The sequence below is a fragment of the Staurois parvus genome, unplaced genomic scaffold (genome assembly GCF_062004578.1).
Source record: "Staurois parvus isolate SC_StPar_1 unplaced genomic scaffold, SC_StPar_1.0 ptg000512l, whole genome shotgun sequence".
In the NCBI taxonomy this organism is placed as follows: domain Eukaryota; kingdom Metazoa; phylum Chordata; class Amphibia; order Anura; family Ranidae; genus Staurois; species Staurois parvus.
The window spans coordinates 1,423,911-1,445,707 of NW_028318308.1; the positions used below are offsets into that span (position 1 = coordinate 1,423,911).

Consider the following 21,797-nt stretch of genomic DNA (forward strand, 5'->3'; position numbering starts at 1 on the left):
TCCTAATTTGGGTTATTTTCACCAAAGAAATGTAGTAGAATACATCTCAGCCTAAATGTATGAAGAATAATTATTTATTTGCAAATTTTTTTAACAGAAACAAAGAAAAACGTGTTTTTTTCAACATTTTTGGTATTTTTTTGTTAATTTAGCAAAAAACAAAAACCCCAGTGGTGATTAAATACCACCAAAGGAAAGCTCTAGTTGTGTGAAGAAAATGATAACATTTTAGTTTGGGTACAGTGTTGCATGACTGCGCAATTGTCATTCAAAATGTGAGAACGCTGAAACCTGAAAATTGGTCTGGACAGGAAGGGGGTAAAAGTGCCCGGTATGGAAATGGTAAGGAATCACTCTAAAAAATATATAAATATGGAGGGTCTGTATAATAGGTAAGTGGCTGCAATTGTATTGCTCTGCTTGGCATGCTGAGTGATGTCATTGTGTTATGGGGACTGACTGCCAGCATCCTGGAGAATTGTTACTCTGTGTCCCTTTCAGAATGTTCCTGAACTCCGTAGTCTTTTCCTTCATCCACAATTTTGATACCCAAATTTATTTTATTCTGTAAACTTCCTCAGGAAAGATTGTTTAACCCCTTAATGACTGAAGGTAAAACAAATGTTAATGCCTGAACACAAATATGCCATCTTAATCTGTGTTAGTAAATCTGTACATATCAATGCAAATACATTGTGTATCCAGGTGGATCATACCACGTCTTGTCAGGACAAACTGGGCTTCATTTCTTGGGATAATGTATCCTGTATGTATACAATGTATTATATATTGTGTCCTGTATGTATACAATGTATTATATAATATATCCTGTATGTATACAATGTATGATATAATGTGTCCTGTATGTATACAATGTATGATATAATGGATCCTGTATGTATACAATGTATTATATAATGTGTCCTGTATGTATACAATGTATGATATAATGTATCCTGTATGTATACAATGTATTATATAATGGATCCTGTATGTATACAATGTATGATATAATGTATCCTGTATGTATACAATGTATTATATAATGTATCCTGTATGTATACAATGTATGATATAATGTATCCTGTATGTATACAATGTATGATATAATGGATCCTGTATGTATACAATGTATTATATAATGGATCCTGTATGTATACAATGTATGATATAATGTGTCCTGTATGTATACAATGTATGATATAATGGATCCTGTATGTATACAATGTATGATATAATGGATCCTGTATGTATACAATGTATTATATAATGTGTCCTGTATGTATACAATGTATTATATAATGGATCCTGTATGTATACAATGTATTATATAATGTGTCCTGAATGTATACAATGTATTATAATGTACCCCGTATGTATACAATGTATGATATAATGTGTCCTGTATGTATACAATGTATGATATAATGTGTCCTGTATGTATACAATGTATGATATAATGTGTCCTGTATGTATACAATGTATTATATAATGGATCCTGTATGTATACAATGTATGATGTAATGGATCCTGTATGTATACAATGTATGATATAATGTGTCCTGTATGTATACAATGTATTATATAATGTGTCCTGTATGTATATAATGTATGATATAATGGATCCTGTATGTATACAATGTATGATATAATGGATCCTGTATGTATACAATGTATGATATAATGTGTCCTGTATGTATACAATGTATGATATAATGTGTCCTGTATGTATACAATGTATGATATAATGGATCCTGTATGTATACAATGTATTATATAATGGATCCTGTATGTATACAATGTATGATATAATGTGTCCTGTATGTATACAATGTATTATATAATGTGTCCTGTATGTATACAATGTATTATATAATGTGTCCTGTATGTATACAATGTATTATATAATGTGTCCTGTATGTATACAATGTATGATATAATGGATCCTGTATGTATACAATGTATTATATAATGTGTCCTGTATGTATACAATGTATTATATAATGTGTCCTGTATGTATACAATGTATGATATAATGTGTCCTGTATGTATACAATGTATGATATAATGGATCCTGTATGTATACAATGTATTATATAATGTGTCCTGTATGTATACAATGTATGATATAATATGTCCTGTATGTATACAATGTATTATATAATAGATCCTGTATGTATACAATGTATGATATAATGTATCCTGTATGTATACAATGTATTATATAATGTGTCCTGTATGTATACAATGTGTGATATAATGTGTCCTGTATGTATACAATGTATTATATAATGTATCCTGTATGTATACAATGTATGATATAATGTGTCTTGTATGTATACAATGTATGATATAATATGTCCTGTATGTATACAATGTATTATATAATAGATCCTGTATGTATACAATGTATGATATATTGTGTCCTGTATGTATACAATGTATGATATAATATATCCTGTATGTATACAATGTATTATATAATGGATCCTGAATGTATACAATATATTATATAATGTGTCCTGTATGTATACAATGTATTATATAATAGATCCTGTATGTATACAATGTATGATATAATGTGTCCTGTATGTATACAATGTATGATATAATGGATCCTGTATGTATACAATGTATGATATAATATATCCTGTATGTATACAATGTATTATATAATGGATCCTGAATGTATACAATATATTATATAATGTGTCCTGTATGTATACAATGTATTATATAATGGATCCTGTATGTATACAATGTATGATATAATGGATCCTGTATGTATACAATGTATGATATAATGTGTCCTGTATGTATACAATGTATGATATAATGTGTCCTGCATGTATACAATGTATAATATAATGGATCCTGTATGTATACAATGTATAATATAATGGATCCTGTATGTATACAATGTATGATATAATGTGCCCTGCATGTATACAATGTATGATATAATGGATCCTGTATGTATACAATGTATTATATAATGGATCCTGTATGTATACAATGTATTATATAATGGGTCCTGTATATATACAATGCATGATATAATGTGTCCTGTATGTGTACAATGTATGATATAATGGATCCTGTATGTATACAATGTATTATATAATGTTTCCTGTATGTATACAATGTATTATATAATGTGTCCTGTATGTATACAATGTATTATATAATGGGTCCTGTATGTATACAGTGTATTATATAATGTATCCTGTATGTATACAATGTATGATATAATGGATCCTGTATGTATACAATGTATTATATAATGTTTCCTGTATGTATACAATGTATTACTGTATATAATGTGTCCTGTATGTATACAATGTATTATATAATGGGTCCTGTATGTATACAGTGTATTATATAATGTATCCTGTATGTATACAATGTATGATATAATGGATCCTGTATGTATACAATGTATTATATACTGGATCCTGTATGTATACAATGTATGATATAATGGATCCTGTATGTATACAATGTATGATATAATGTGTCCTGTATGTATACAATGTATTATATACTGTATCCTGTATGTGTACAATGTATGATATAATGTGTCCTGTATGTATACAATGTATTATATACTGGATCCTGTATGTATACAATGTATGATATAATGTGTCCTGTATGTATACAATGTATTATATAATGTGTCCTGTATGTATACAATGTATTATATATTGGATCCTGTATGTATACCATGTATGCTATAATGGATCCTGTATATATACAATGCATGATATAAAGTGTCCTGTATGTATACAATGTATTATATGATGGATCCTGTATGTATACAATGTATTATATAATGGATCCTGTATGTATACAATGTATGATATAATGTGTCCTGTATGTATACAATGTATGATATAATGTGTCCTGTATGTATACAATGTATGATATAATGTGTCCTGTATGTATACAATGTATTATATAATGTATCCTGTATGTATACAATGTATGATATAATGTGTCCTGTATGTATACAATGTATTATATAATGGATCCTGTATGTATACAATGTATGATATAATGGATCCTGTATGTATACAATGTATGATATAATGGATCCTGTATGTATACAATGTATGATATAATGTGTCCTGTATGTGTACAATGTATGATATAATGTGTCCTGTATGTGTACAATGTATGATATAATGGGGTTTATTTACTAAAGCTGGAGAGTCTAAAATCAGACTCCCTTCTGCATAGAAACCAATCAGCTTCTAACCTCAGCTTGTTCAATGAAGCTTTGGCAATGAAACCTGGAAGCTGATTGGTTTCTATGCAGAAGGGAGTCTGATTTTGGACTCTCCCGCTTTAGTAAATAAACCCCAATGTGTCCTGTATGTGTACAATGTATGATATAATGTGTCCTGTATGTATACAATGTATTATATAATGTGTCCTGTATGTATACAATGTATTATATAATGTGTCCTGTATGTATACAATGTATGATATAATGTGTCCTGTATGTATACAATATATAATATAATGGATCCTGTAAGTATACAATGTATTATATAATGTGTCCTGTATGTATACAATGTATGATATAATGGATCCTGTATGCATACAATGTATTATATAATGGATCCTGTATGTATACAATGTATTATATAATGTGTCCTGTATGTATACAATGTATGATATAATATGTCCTGTATGTATACAATGTATTATATAATAGATCCTGTATGTATACAATGTATGATATAATGTATCCTGTATGTATACAATGTATTATATAATGTGTCCTGTATGTATACAATGTGTGATATAATGTGTCCTGTATGTATACAATGTATTATATAATGTATCCTGTATGTATACAATGTATTATATAATGTATCCTGTATGTATACAATGTGTGATATAATGTGTCCTGTATGTATACAATGTATTATATAATGTGTCCTGTATGTATACAATGTATTATACAATGGATCCTGTATGTATACAATGTATGATATAATGGATCCTGTATGTATACAATGTATGATATAATGTGTCCTGTATGTATACAATGTATGATATAATGTGTCCTGTATGTATACAATGTATTATATAATGTGTCCTGCATGTATACAATGTATAATATAATGTGTCCTGTATGTATACAATGTATAATATAATGGATCCTGTATGTATACAATGTATGATATAATGTGCCCTGCATGTATACAATGTATGATATAATGGATCCTGTATGTATACAATGTATTATATAATGGATCCTGTATGTATACAATGTATTATATAATGGGTCCTGTATATATACAATGCATGATATAATGTGTCCTGTATGTGTACAATGTATGATATAATGGATCCTGTATGTATACAATGTATTATATAATGTTTCCTGTATGTATACAATGTATTATATAATGTGTCCTGTATGTATACAATGTATTATATAATGGGTCCTGTATGTATACAGTGTATTATATAATGTATCCTGTATGTATACAATGTATGATATAATGGATCCTGTATGTATACAATGTATTATATACTGGATCCTGTATGTATACAATGTATGATATAATGGATCCTGTATGTATACAATGTATGATATAATGTGTCCTGTATGTATACAATGTATTATATACTGTATCCTGTATGTGTACAATGTATGATATAATGTGTCCTGTATGTATACAATGTATTATATACTGGATCCTGTATGTATACAATGTATGATATAATGTGTCCTGTATGTATACAATGTATTATATAATGTGTCCTGTATGTATACAATGTATTATATATTGGATCCTGTATGTATACCATGTATGCTATAATGGATCCTGTATATATACAATGCATGATATAAAGTGTCCTGTGTGTATACAATGTATTATATGATGGATCCTGTATGTATACAATGTATTATATAATGGATCCTGTATGTATACAATGTATGATATAATGTGTCCTGTATGTATACAATGTATTATATAATGGATCCTGTATGTATACAATGTATGATATAATGGATCCTGTATGTATACATTGTATGATATAATGTGTCCTGTATGTATACAATGTATGATATAATGTGTCCTGTATGTATACAATGTATTATATAATGTGTCCTGTATGTATACAATGTATTATATAATGTGTCCTGTATGTGTACAATGTATGATATAATGTGTCCTGTATGTATACAATGTATGATATGTGTCCTGTATGCATACAATGTATTATATAATGGATCCTGTATGTATACATTATATGATATAATGTATCCTGTATGTATAAAATGTATTATATAATGGATCCTGTATGTATACAATGTATGATATAATGTGTCCTGTATGTATACAATGTATTATATAATGTGTCCTGTATGTATACAATGTATTATATAATGGATCCTGTATGTATACAATGTATGATATAATGGATCCTGTATGCATACAATGTATTATATAATGGATCCTGTATGCATACAATGTATGATATAATGGATCCTGTATGTACACAATGTATTATATAATGGATCCTGTATGTATACAATGTATGATATAATGGATCCTGTATGTATATAATGTATTATATAATGTGTCCTGTATGTATACAATGTGTGATATAATGTTTCCTGTATGTATACAATGTATTATATAATGTATCCTGTATGTGTACAATGTATGATATAATGTGTCCTGTATGTATACAATGTATGATATAATGTATCCTGTATGTATACAATATATGATATAATGTGTCCTGTATGTATACAATGTATGATATAATGGATCCTGTATGTATACAATGTATTATATAATGGATCCTGTATGTATACAATGTATGATATAATATATCCTGTATGTATACAATGTATGATATAATGGATCCTGTATGTATACAATGTATGATATAATGTGTCCAGTATATATACAATGTATGATATAATGTGTCCTGTATGTATACAATGTATTATATAATGGATCCTGTATGTATATAATGTATTATATAATGGATCCTGTATGTATACAATGTATGATATAATGTGTCCTGTATGTATACAATGTATTATATAATGTATCCTGTATGTGTATAATGTATTATATAATGGATCCTGTATGTATACAATGTATGATATAATATATCCTGTATGTATACAATGTATTATATAATGTATCCTGTATGTATACAATGTATGATATAATGTGTCCTGTATGTATACAATGTATGATATAATGTATCCTGTATGTATACAATGTATTATATAATGGATCCTGTATGTATATAATGTATTATATAATGGATCCTGTATGTATACAATGTATGATATAATGTGTCCTGTATGTATACAATGTATTATATAATGGATCCTGTATGTATATAATGTATTATATAATGGATCCTGTATGTATACAATGTATTATATAATGGATCCTGTATGTATACAATGTATTATATAATGGATCCTGTATGTATACAATGTATGATATAATATATCCTGTATGTATACAATGTATTATATAATGGATCCTGTATGTATACAATGTATTATATAATGGATCCTGTATGTATACAATGTATTATATAATATATCCTGTATGTATACAATGTATGATATAATATATCCTGTATGTATACAATGTATGATATAATAGATCCTGTATGTATACAATGTATGATATAATGTGTCCTGTATGTATGCAATGTATTATATAATGGATCCTGTATGTATACAATGTATGATATAATGTGTCCTGTATGTATACAATGTATTATATAATGTGTCCTGTATGTATACAATGTATTATATAATGGATCCTGTATGTATATAATGTATTATATAATGGATCCTGTATGTATAAAATGTATTAAATAATGGATCCTGTATGTATACAATGTATGATATAATGGATCCTGTATGTATACAATGTATGATATAATGGATCCTGTATGTATACAATGTGTGATATAATGGATCCTGTATGTATACAATGTTTCTTTCTCTCCATTCATAAATAAATAAAACATAGAGGTGGGCTGCACATTGCCTGATCAATTTGTTTGCCAATCAGAGGCTATCACAGCGATCAGGTGACCGGGAAGTGTTCATTAGTACGATACCCGGGGCTCTTGGTGAGATCCTGGTCTCTGTGCAGCACTCCCAGTACAAAGAGGTACACAGATATGGGGCCCCCAGGATAAAGACCCACTTCTGTGAGGTCCCATATGTGCGCACTCTCAGTGGCATGGGGTTCATCCAATTGGAAGCTCCTGACTGGTCGCTGGCTTTCCCTGGATGACATTCCTAGTTCTTCCTCACACAGATATTGACCAGGAATTGGTAGAAAATGGTTATTATAGATGGGAACTCACCATTCTGGGCTCTCCTCTCCTGGAGGTCATTTGCGGGTCCCATCAGACCGATCAGTGAAAAGACTTTAATGGTGACATCCAGAGCCCCTTCTCCATATGTGTCTATCAGGATGTTCTTGGTGGAGATGCAGTCAGTATTTTCTAGTCTTCCTCGGGGGATGGGAAGTTTATCTCCATAGGAGAAATCAGACAATTTGTCCCTAAATCTCTTGAAGTCACATCCTTTCAGATCCTCCAGAGAATATATGAGAAGATCCCCGGGGGTTTGTTTCCACTTTCCTCCAATACCAGGAGCCGACCCTGCAGAGATGACAATTAGCAACCATAAACATTTATCCTGATTGGATGATTTCTGACACATGACAGCTGATAAGTCTGTACTGGCAGCTGGTAATGCTATAAAGAGCATATAGAAGAGGAAGGAAATCCCCCCCAATATGTCTATATGTACATTATCCTATGGAGGGATTGGCTTCCCTGTGATAATGTCACATGACCTCTTCCAGGATGGTGTGTTGCCTCTCAGATGAATTAATATTGAATGCAAAAACCTAGGGGTCTATTTATAAAAAAGAAATCACCTTCATGAATAATCCCCATAATATGTCAAATATGTTTATTTCCTTTCATCATCAGCTCCATCTAGTGGCCATAATGTCATATCTTACTAGTTGAGGTATTTCAAGAAAAATACTGTTTATGGCCACTAGATGGAGCTGATGATTATAGGAAGTAACCTATTAGACACATTATGGGGATTATTAGTGATGGCTGTACAAATGACACAAACTCATAATACGTATTTTATATATAGACCTCCTAATGTATATGTGGGGTGACCATTTTAAACATCACGTTTATTTGTTGTTTGATAGTAAACTAAAAAAACCTATAAATCCTGTAAAAAATGTTACCCCCATAAAATGATGTGTCTGATCAGTGTGAACTAAGAACGATTACCCCCAAATCTCCCAGCAATATGTGTCATCTACCACAGGTCTGTGTCCTCCTTAGGATTATAGACAAAGGATTCCCCCGACCACTGCACAGCTAACCATACAATTTGGGGTCATCCAGTCATTATGGATCACTGGGCCATCTCAGAAGATCATTTCCATCAATGATAAATAAAATTTGAAAACAAGGGAATGTGATTGTGAAATTGATGGAATCTTCTGAACTCTTCTAATGGGAGGACAGACCAGATGTCTACAGGAAATGTCCAGACTACAGAGACAGAAGATGCCCTATCATCTAATTCCAATCTCTGGAGATGTGAGATGGAGGAAACCATTGGAAAGGATTGTCAGGATCAGCAGTCATACCTTGTGAGGAGGAGGATGAGGAGGAAGAGGTCGCCATGACATCAGGAGATGACCCGAGATAACATCACCTGGAAGGAGCAAAAACAATCATAAACTCATTTGTGGTGCGATGAACAGAACCAATAAGAAGGATTTTGTTTTCTTATGCGAATAACGATTGGCCACCTGGTTGTCCAATCAGAGAAGATCCTAATTGGATGGATTTCTGTCATTTACAACCCATAACTCTGAAGGTCAATCAGAACCTTCATCCTGGCATTCATCTGATTGGTATATTGGGAATTTTACCCTGTTTAGGGCCACAATTTATACAGACTCGTACTTTTAGGTGTGACCTCCACAAATCGGTGCCATTTATAGCCAAGTGAATCCAAGTAGATTCTTCAAGAAGGTTGGTATTTATTGACCGTAAAAACAGGTTAAGACATCATCATCATGTTTCTTGGCACTTCAGTGGCCACTTTGTCAGCAAAAGGTGTACAGTACATGTTATGGCCCCCCCTCCCTCGCTCACTCTCTTCCCCCCCTTCCCCTTTACATGTCCTCCCTGCACCCACACATAGCCCACATAAAGTGGTGTGCTGGGTGCCAGGGAGCTGCCTCCTGTGGCGTGTCTCACACCTCTCCTCGGCCGGGCTTGGCAACTACATCGAACTTCCCCCACCGCCCAGAGAATGGGTGACCTAAACAAAGGCCAGTACACCTGGGAGTATACAGTGTTCACCCACTTGTCCCTTCCTATCCTGAGCAGAGGCAGCGCCACCTGCAAGCAGTCCTGATTGATGGGCAAAGTACCACAGGTTTCTGAAACACTGGGGCCTTCCTCACCATCGCTGATCCCCGCGTGGTAAAACTGGAAGCCATCAAACCAGGCCCTTGGGTTCTCCATAAAACTAGCAGGTGGTGCCAGGAAGCACATTCCCAGGGCTTCAGTACATCTCGACTATGGATTTTGGGAAAAGCGCTACCAGATTGGAGTTATGAGCAGGCTCCCCGCAGATGTCCTGCTTGGAAATGATCTAGGGGAGCTGCAGTGCCAGAACGTGAGGGTTGTGACCAGGAGCCAAGCCAGTCAAGGTCTTCCAGGTGAAGAGGCCCACCCGAAACCCCCTCCCACCCTGGATCCAGTGAGTGCTCCCTACCCTGGCCTAAATACCACTCTGACCTGGGACCAGGAAAATTTAAAGGGGAACTGGACTTTGACCCCACTCTGAGCAGATTTAGGGCGCAGGCAGATGCCGGATCAGTAAGGGAATGTGGGGAGCAACTCCTTTGGGAGCAAGGACTACTGTACTGCCTGATGAACTCAAGATGCCCAGGCCAGCCTCAAACTGCAACTAAACAGCTTATAATTCCCCAATTGTTTAGGTTCCCACTGCTCCAAATTGCCAACATTCCCTTAACTAGCTATCTGGGGAAGAGGAGAACAGAAAAAAGACTGACCCAAGCATTTTACTGGCCGGGCATCTCCTAGTTTGTTGCTAACTTCTGCCGGACCTGTGATCACCCCAGAGCTCCACTCCGTACCCTACCCATCAACAAGGAGCCCTTTCAGAGAATGTCAGTAGCTATCATCAGCCCTCTGACCCACCCATATGATCCCGATCACTCCGGCATGGAGCAATTCCTTCTGCCGATGCCGGCCGGCTCCGGTCCCGCCATGAGGGGAGAGGGATGCAGCTCTCCCCCTCCTGCAGCCAAGATGGCCGCCGATAACAGCTACTCAATAAACACAGGCACAGAGGCTGACAGAAATGCTGAAGCAGGTACAAACATCCTCCCTGCTCACACTGTCACAATGCTCCCAGCTCTGCTCACTACCCCTGGCACTACTCCTGGCACTTGTAGTCCCACAGATCTTTATGAAAAGGTTGCACAAGCAGCCGCCTCCATCTTACTGCCCACAATCACTCAAGCTGTGGATAATGTTGTAGCCACTGGCATTGACCAGATTAGGAGGGATATGGGTGATCACTCCAAACACTTAACTGAGGTGGAGCAGCATTTGTCACATTTAGAAGATGACATTCAATCACTACGTACAGGTACATATCAGACCAATCGTACACACCAAACCAACCTAGACAAGTTGGATTTAGAAAACTGCTCACAAAAAAATAAAATTGCAAATTGTGGGCCTTCCGGAATCATTTCCATCAGGGGTACTTCCAGAATTATGTTCCACACGTATACCCTCAGCTTTGGGCATAACCACACCATGCCAAATCGAGAGAGCAGATCGCCTAGGGCTGCCCTCGAATGACCATAGCACACCGCGCTCGGTGATCGTCAAATATCTCAATTATGCTGATCGAGTGTCTATTCTCAATTCTTTCTGTAACTCACGGTCCCTGCAAATAGATGGTCACAAATTACTCCTATTTGCTGATAATTCACAAGAGGTTTCCCACAAACGTAAGGCCTTTCAGCAAATATGTGCCACGCTATACCGAAGGGGTTACAAGTTCACCCTGGCTTATCCAGCTACTCTCCGCTTCACTACACCCTCTGGTGATACAAAGACTTTCATCCACCCAGAAGAAGCCACTCAATATCTACAAGATTCTTTGGGGGACATGGAAGCTTTAACGTCTCCCCATCATCCCACCTGACACTCGAGCCCTAGAGATCAACAAAGCCCCCGCAAAGATCCACCAAAACGCCAACTTTGCCTCCTCCAAATCTCGCCAATCCTGAGTTGACGCAGCCATACAGGTGCTATATGGATAGCTCCTCACATTAATCTACCTGCTCCAGTCATTTACATATAAGTATTCTAGGCCTTTAGATATTACCTCGATTTGAGTCCACGGTTAGCTCTAACTGCCGCTATATAGTGACAACACTCTTGGTTTTGTGGTTACTTAATTGTCACTCTGTTTGATCATTTATACATGCATTTATTGTGACACCCCTTTTCTGTGCCTTGCCTCGACCAAAAGTTCTGCTTTGGCCACTCGATTTCTTGAGTCCACTCCCCCTCGGTGCTACCAAATAGGTCAGGGGGCTATGCTCCTCTGTCCTCTCAACAATTCCAATGAGCGCCTGTTGCAGATCATTTATTCTGCTACTATCCGGATACGCTGGTCGTAGCATAGGGACAGCATGCAGAAATACGTGAAGTCCAGTATATAGCTATGGTTTACTGTTTATTTTGCCAATCAGTTAGGCCCCAGTTGGGCCATCCTGCTCTACTCTCTCTTTCCCTTTTTACTTTCCTTCATCACATTTCTCTGGAGACTTTTCCCCTCCCTGGGAGTCAATCATATTCCATCAGAGATGGGGTAGTGATGGGCTGCTAGATTGTTGCACTCAGCAAACCTGCAAGTCTATCACCTCGGTACACATCACCTTTCATGTGACACAATGATACGTATTTCCTGGAATGTCAAGGGCTTGAGATCACCACATAAATGCATGGCGATACGTCGTCATCTCCACAGACTCAGAGCAGATGTAGCACAACTCCAAGATACACATCTAGGTCAAACCGACTTTGCTCGTATGAAGAAACTCTGGGTAGGGCACATTATAGGTCAAACCGACTTTGCTCGTATGAAGAAACTCTGGGTAGGGCACATTATAGGTCAAACCGACTTTGCTCGCATGAAGAAACTCTGGGTAGGGCACATTATAGGCTCCCCTTCACTCAACAATAAAGCTGGAGTCCTTATTCTGATACACAAAAGACTCACTCCCAAAATATTCTCAGTAAACACTGATGAAGCAGGCAGATTCCTAGCAACACATCTTAACCTCCTCGGCGGTCTGATTATTTCCGATTTTTTGTGCTGAAAGCGGTACCATTATTTTGCATGGAAATATGTAGTTTTTTATTGTAGGTTGTAATTTTTAGGAATAACTCACTGAAATCTGTCCGAACAAGAGTCTAGTAAACATCCCGGGTAGGATAAAATTTTAAACACGAAATCATAAATTATAATTTAATAAATAATCATAAAAAATAATAATATAATAATAATACATTTAATTCAATAATATAATCAAACCAAAAACACTGAAATTTGAAATACAGAGGCAAATTTGCACATCGCTGAGCAAAGTCGCAACATCGTTTTCAGTGTCTGATGAGGAATTTCCCCCACAAATCATTACCACTCAATTCGGCAAGTGGTTCTGATTTACTATCGCTGTTCTCTAGCCGGTCTAAAACCACTTTTGACCTAAAGGGACGCTTTTTGGACGCCATGGACTTTCCTAAGTTTCCAGGCAGAAAGAACAGTCAAAATGCAGGCAGGGCGCCGGACAAAGCACTCGGGACAACATGTATGTGAAATGCATTGAAACAGCAATGTTTTACTATGTACTGTAATAGTAATTTTTTAAAAAAATGAAATTTTTTAAAAATTTCAAATTTCCCGACGTCACAGGGACCGGAACACGGAAGCCGGATGCCGGCATCGGCCGGAGGAGATGGCTGGGAACGCTGCAGGGGACACATCGTGGGAGCAAAGGACAAGGTAAGTGCTGCAGGGACTCCCTGAGCAACGCCGCATGGTAAGCCTGAGTGTAGCTTGGGGATACCGCTTTTGGTACTGACATTTTACCCCGAGCTACACTCGGGAATACCGCTAAGGAGGTTAAAGTAGGGTCTCAATCCCTGGTCCTCACCAACACATATGCCCTGAATTCACCATCTAAACAGTTTTTCCAGGACTTGTCTTTAAGACTGCTACATTCATCTCCCTTTAATAGTTGGAGGGGATTTCAACTCATTCATGAACGCCCTTGAAGACAAGTCACATTCCCTGGATCTTAACCATCGTTCACCCTCGGAGTCCCACCCTACACACACTCTCTTATCTTCCTTTGCGGAAGCAATGCAATTAACAGATATTTGGCGCTTGGCCCATCCAGTGAGGAAGGAATTCACCTTCTTTTCTCCGGTACATCACTCGCTTTCTAGAATAGATTATTTATTCTGCAATTCCATTGCAACGCAATTCACTTCATCTTCAGACATACATGATATTGCTATCTCGGACCATTCTCCCATCTCCATTTCTCTGAACTATCTTAATAACACACAACACAAAATGTGGCGCTTTCCTTCCTTCTTAGCAAATAATCAGGAGCTGTTACGACAACTCCAAGACACATGGACGGACTTCCAGTTCACTAATGCAGCTCATCTATCTAACCCAAATCTATTCTGGGAAGCAGGTAAGGCGGTCTTATGTGGTAAAATCATCGCTTTTACTTCCACTTACAAGAAAAAGCTCACTCTCAAATACACAGAAGCTAGTAATCGACTCCAACTGACTCAAAAAAATTTGGCGGAATCCAACACACATGAGCACAGGAAAGCCTGGCTAGATGCAAAACATCACTTTGGAACATGGGCAACAGCCCAAGAATCTATGTACCAATCCTATTTAGATCTACAGTAACATAAATTTGGCAACAAATATGGTAAATTGCTAGCCCGCTTGTGCCGTAAACCGTTTACACCTACACACTTCACCTCCCTCAAAGACTCTCAGGGCACGCTAAAACACTCCCCTGAGGAAATTATTTCCATATTGGAAAATTTCTATGCTAAACTTTATGGATCCGAACCCATTGATCAATCACAGGCCATCTCCTTCCTAGACAGTATTGCTCTTCCCCAAATTGACCCCGTAGCACTCCAATCCCTCAATGCTCCTATCTCACAATCCGGCATTCACTCTGCCATAAAAACCCTAGCAAATGGTAAAGGTCTCGGCCTAGACAGATACATTTCCGAATTTTATAAACTCATGGATACAACTCTTTCTCCAACCTTACAATCAGTGTACTCTTCAATACAAGCAGGGGGAGCGTACCTTCCATCAGCCTTCCAAGCACATATAAAACTAATAGCAAAAAAAGACAAGGACCCATCTGAACCGGGTTCCTATAGACCAATTTTCCGTCTAAATTTAGACCGCAAAATTCTCAAAAATTATAGTGAATCTGTCACAATATGGGTCTCTGCCAGTCCCAGGTATTAATTCCTTGTTCCTAATCCTTCCTGGTCATAGGAAAAGCTTCCTCCAATTAGTATTTACTCCTGTGTGCCAAAGACCCCTAGCTGTAATTAACTCGCCACTCCACAAAAGGTCCCAAATTTAGGAAGAGCTTCCTCCAATTAGTATTCACTCCTGTGTGCCAAAGGCCCCTAGCTGTAATTAACTGGCCCCTCCACAAAAGGTCCCAAATTCAATTGGTGTATACATCCCTAATTAGTGCCTTACTTTTGTATTAATGTATTTCCCCCCACTAATTATCCTGCCCAACCAGTCCTTTCTGTGTACAGCCACAAATTAAATTACTGTAGTTTCATTCTCTTCATTGTCACCTGCTAATTACCCCTCCACCTCTCTTCCTGCTCAGGGGGTTTAAGAGGTCAGTGCTGGTCTCTCTTGTTGTGCCATTCTGCTGGGCAACCACTGAGGGGTTCAGCTGGACTCTAGTGGCCCCCCGGCTCTGTCTGAGCTCCATTGGAGGAAGGGGGATCCCAGAAGCTACATCAGCCCTGCCTGGAACGCTGTCAGCTCTGCCTGAGACTATCGCATGAGCTTTGCATGAGTGTATGCTCCCCTTGTGCTATCTGACTGCTTATGAACTGCCTCTTGGATTACAAATTGCTGTAGAGCCTTTAACATTGCCCATCGGGGCTGGATTACAAGTATTTTGGACTCTTTCTCCCTGCACTACTCCCCATTGAGTGACTGTTGTCTGTTTTAATAAAGCTTTAACTGTTTTCCGTCTGCCTTGTGTTTTCTGTCCCGCTTACCCTCCGTCACAGAATCGTTTAGCCATCATCTTGCCTTCCATCATCCACCCTTCTCAAGCAGGCTTCATACAGGGTCGCTCTGCCACTTCAAACATCCCCAAAGTACTAGCTGTATTAAACCATGCAAAAATCAATCCTCTCCAGGATATAGCGATAATTTCCCTTGACGCCGAGAAGGCCTTTGATAATGTTAATTTTCAGTGGCTACAGATGGTGTTACATAGATTAGGTTCTTGGGCCCTTTCACTCATTTAGTCCAAGTTATGTACTCGGCTCCCACGGCACAGGTGATTGCTGCAGGACACATATCTCCCCCTATAAAACTTCATAAAGGAACAAGACAAGGCTGCCCCCTATCCCCCTTGCTCTTCAACATGGCACTAGAACTCTTAGCCCGCTTCCTACTGTTCCATTCACAACTGCACAGAGTTCAAATTGCACAGCAGGATCTACGTCTAGCATTGTTTGCTGACGATATTTTGATTTTCACGGCTGACCCAACCCACGACTTGCCTTATATTCACAATATTTTCATGGCCTTCCGGCACTGTTCGGGTCTCCGCATTAATTTCACGTAAAGCAAAGTCCGCCCGCTATTCCATGCATGCACCCCCTCATGGGCTCTCAATTCTCTTTTCAAAATGACCTCACGTCACATTACATATTTAGGAATATAGATTGGAAAACTTGCTTCTCTTTACTCGCTTAATTATTCACCGACAATTCAAAAAATTATAGGCAAATTGGAGCTATGGAAAGAGCTGCCCTTGTCACTTTCGGGGCAGGCACATCTCTTCAAGATGCCGAGCTTCCCAAAATTGTTATACCCTCTTCAAACTATCCCTCTACTGCTTAAACATATGGACATAATTAGATTAAACAAGGCGATCTCCAACTTTTTATGGAAAGGTCATTGCTTACGCATTGCCCTGCAGTAGCTATATCTGCCTAGATGTGAGGGAGGAATTGGTCTTCCAAATATCAGAGTATATAATCTTTCCTGCATTCTACAAGTATGTATAGATTGGCTGACCAAGTCCTCTAACTACTCTAATCTACAATTAGAATCTGCCATGGTTCACCCTTTTGATCTCACAGCCCTTCTACATTCAAACCCTAACTCACTCCCACCACACTTAAAGTATAATCCACTCATACAAGATACCCTTATCACATGGAGGGAAATCAGACGCAAACTAGGGGTATCCCCCCTGGGTATCTCGCTTCCTCCCCATTCACCACAATCCTGCTTTCCCCGTCCTGCAACAACACGCGGCATATGATCTATGGTTTACACAGGACCTCAAATTGGTAAACCAATTATATGACATTGCTTCTGGCTCTCCCCTGTCTTTTTCTCAGATCTCAACTTCCTTCAATCTACCTCCTCACCATTTTCTATACGTCTTACAAGTATGTAACTATGTGAATATGATAACACCAGTTAAAGCTGGCCGCTTCCGTTCATCGCTCATAGATACCTTAGTCAGGAATCGAAAATACAAGATATCTAACATCTATGGACCATTAAATCTACATTAAATACAATCTCTAGAGTCATCCTCTACCAACTATCCCTGGATTAGAGACTTTGATAACACATTTTCAATGGATCAACTCCTCACTGGTTTCAACAATTCCTGCGCTTTCAACACCAATGAGTTCTGGCGGGAGCAACAACTCAAGCTGATGTATCATGCCTATATGCCATGCTTATATGTCCGTGGGAATCCTTCAGTTTCTACCTGCCCTCTATGTGGTCACTATAAACCCTCGTTAAAACACAGATTTTTGACTTTCCAACCCATATCTATTTTCTGGACCCAACTACTCAGCTACATTGATTCCATTACTTCTCTCCAATTAACAAGGGACCCCCTACCTCTTCTCTTTGGCAATCTGGAACTGCCTCTGCCAAGAGCTAGCCGCTTCAGCTTGCCACACTCCGTGCCACAAAACCATGGCTGTCCTCTTGCCTGATGGTTGCGAGAAGAGCTCTACTGAAAAAATGGGTCTCTAACAGCCCCTATATCTCAGATGTCAAGACAGATCTCAATGCCCTTCTTCATCTGGATCAGCTCAACTTTCTAACCTCCTCCCATCACTATAGAGAGGAACATTATAATCAAAAATGGAAACTCTATATACAACAGTCCTTTCCGACCTCAGAGCAACAGTTATTACTTCATGACTCTTCTGTTATGATTCCACCTGGAAACAGGATCCAGTAATCTGACTATATCATATTGATCCATTTTGTCTCAAGTCCACATGACTGTATCATAGGCATACAAGGCTCTTTTGTTGCTGCTCTCTTACCACTCCTAGCCAGCCAAACTAAATTTCCATCTAACTATTTGTACTTTATTTTTCCTCACCGTCTCCTGTATACTCTAATCCCTTCTCTAATTCCCTATACATTATCCTTTCCCACCCCTAACCAGTGTGGCCTTACAACACCTACAGAACCTTCAGCTACATAATGCCTTCTCTTGCACCCCCCCCCCCCCCTTGATCTTTAATACACCGTTCGGCTCACTGCTAAACATATTCAGTGACTTCTTGGGAAGGGCCCCTCCAGCCCGCTCCTGATTAATTTCATCTTCTCTTTTCTTTCGCTTTTGCTCTCCAGCTTAGTCTCTCTCTCATGTCTCTCCTTTCCTTTTATAGCTCCCTCTAACTTCCTCATTTTTCTCCTTCCTCTCTGCTTAATTCTTTTTCAAATACGTTTTTTTTCTTCCCACTTTAGTATTCAACCCATTTACTTGGCTCTCAACACAGTCTCAGTAATCTGGCACATAACCACTACATTATAACCTATTGTCACCTTCATATCTCTGGATATGATATAGCATACTGTTCCACACCCTTCTACATCTCTGACTCACAACACACCTCTTCTTCTTTCTCATCAGTTTTCAGAGTCTCTCCTCAGATTTCCTTACTGATGGTACTACAATTAGATGTTTTCTTTTCATCTTCTGAATTCCCCTCAGAGATATCAAGTATATGGCAAATTTCTATGTTCAGATTTTCTATACGTAATTCTTACTATTGCCTGTTTTGATTACTATGTTAATACAATTAACAACAATGTTTTGTTACTGAGATACATCCTTGGAGTATTTCTCCTGCTAAGATTATGTATTATTGAAAACACAATAAAGTTTCTTGTTAAAAAAAAAAAAGAATACCATGACAGGACCCTGCTTATACTGGCAATCTGCCCCACACCCACAAGGGAGGCTGATGAGGGAACCCTACCCGACCTCCTGACACCACCAAAACTACACACTCCCTTGACCAGATTCCCACTGGGGCCCACTAAGCTCCCAGCAAACAAGTCAGATGCGGCCTGTACTAGAGGACTGGGCTGTTGCATTCTCGGCAGCCCTGGGACGTACTGATTTAACCATTCACCATGTAGTGACTCACGGACAAAAACCTATCCAGCAGGCCCCCTACCGAGTCTGTGAAAATGGCCATCCAAGCAGAGCTCACAGAAATGCTCCAGCTGGGCATCATCAGGCCCTCTCGCAGTCCTTGGGCTTCCTCAGTGGTGCTAGTGCCTAAAAAGGACAGGAGCACCCGCTTTTGCATAGACTACAGGCAACTAAATGACTACACTGTTAGCGACACCTACCCCATACCATGTATAGACTAACTACTGTACTGACAATACGTCAGCACCCTGCACCTTAGTAAGGACTACTGGCAAATTGCCCTTACTGGGGAGGGCATAGAATGCTCCACCTGCATTACCCCTTTCGGACCATTCAAATTCCTGGTGATGCCCTTCGGGATAAAAAATGCACTTGCCACCTTTTAGCAAGTCGTAGACCAGCTTTTGGAGGGATGCCAGGGATTCGCTTGTGCCTACTTAGATGATATATCCATCTTTAGTGACACCTGGGAGGAACACCTACTGCATGTGGGGACCATCTTGGACCGCATATGTGGGGCAGGGTTGACAATAAGACCAGACAAATGTCAGATGGGAATGGCTGAGGTGCAGTACCTAGGCCACAGAGTAGGGGGAGGGAAACTGAAACCAGAACCCGCATTGCAAATTTGTTCCTAATTTCAGCACTGTGGCAAAGCCCCTGACCAACCTTACCCAGAAAAACTGCCCTAGAATGGTGAACTGGACCCCGGCCTGTGACTCTGCTTTCCATGAACTCAAATCTGCCCTTGCAAGCAACCCTGTTTTGGCTGCCCCTGACTACAGATGCTTTTTGGTGCAAACTGATGCTTCCACCTACGGCCTGGGGGAGGTCCTTAGCCAAGTGAACGAGGCTGGAGAGGAACACCCTATTGCCTTCATCAGCCGGAAATTTCTGGACATGGAGGTCGCCTATGCCACCATTGAAAAAGAATGTCTGGCCATAGTCTGGGCCTTAAAACAACTTCAACCCTATCTGTATGACTGAGAATTCACCATCTTCATGGATCACAACCCACTCACATGGCTGAATAGGGTGATAACGGGAGTGTCCTGAGATGGAGCCTTGCCCTCCAACCCTACAACTTCACCAACCAGTATCGATTGGGGAGCCAACACCAAAATGCAGACAGGCTATCCCGGCAGAAGGGCCCTCAGTAGGTGAGCTTACCCCCCACAGGTGCCTCCAAGGAGATCCGCTGAGGTCCCCTTGTTGGCACTTGTAAAATAAAAGGGGAGGGGCTGTCACGGTCCCACCTCCTTCGCTCCCTCTCTTTCTCCCCCCCTTCCCCATTGCATGTCCCTGCGCTTGCACGTAGCCCACATAAAGTGGTGTGCTGGGTGCCAGGGCGCTGCCTCCTGCAGCGAGTCTCACACCTCTTCTCGGCTGGGTGCCAAGGAGTCTGCTGCCCAACTGTGCCTGCATGTTTATTCTCCACATGCAGGCTACCTAGGTGTCTCCACACACCCCCCCTCTCCGTATCTCGGCGGGCACAGCATAAACCTGAAGTTCCCGTGCTCTGCACCCGCCGGAGACAAAGGGAGTGCTCCCTGTGCGTGGCTGGAGTGAGGGAGCGAGGCTTGTTGCCATGGAAACCCGAAGCCAGGCCAGTTGTTGCCGTGGCAAGCTGGGAGCGTCCTGCTCCAGCGATAAAAAAACGGAGAAGGACCCGAGCAGAGAGATCTTTCCCTGGTTGTAATCCAGGGTGCTGTGAGAAGTCTGAGGTGTGGCCAGACCCTACAGCCAAGGAGTCTGCCCTCTGCTGTGTGCCCCTCTGCTGTGTGCCCGGACTAACCATTGCCTGCCAGTCTGTCTTCTGCTGTGTGCCCGGACTAACTATTGCCTGCCAGCCTGCCCTCTGCTGTATGC

General features: G+C 39.1%; 1 protein-coding gene across 1 annotated transcript in view; it reads right to left on the reverse strand.

Annotated features, from left to right (window-relative positions):
* Positions 1-21,797, reverse strand: part of LOC149451888 (NACHT, LRR and PYD domains-containing protein 3-like) — a 103,368-nt gene that overhangs the window by 74,021 nt on the left and 7,550 nt on the right. Inside the window, exons 2-3 of the mRNA XM_089690040.1 lie at positions 9,705-9,772; positions 8,380-8,679 (exon numbers count right to left, since the gene is read on the reverse strand). Coding sequence (XP_089546166.1) covers positions 8,380-8,679; positions 9,705-9,741 — 337 coding nt within the window. The 5' untranslated portion in view covers positions 9,742-9,772. The remainder of the gene's footprint in view (positions 1-8,379; positions 8,680-9,704; positions 9,773-21,797) is intronic.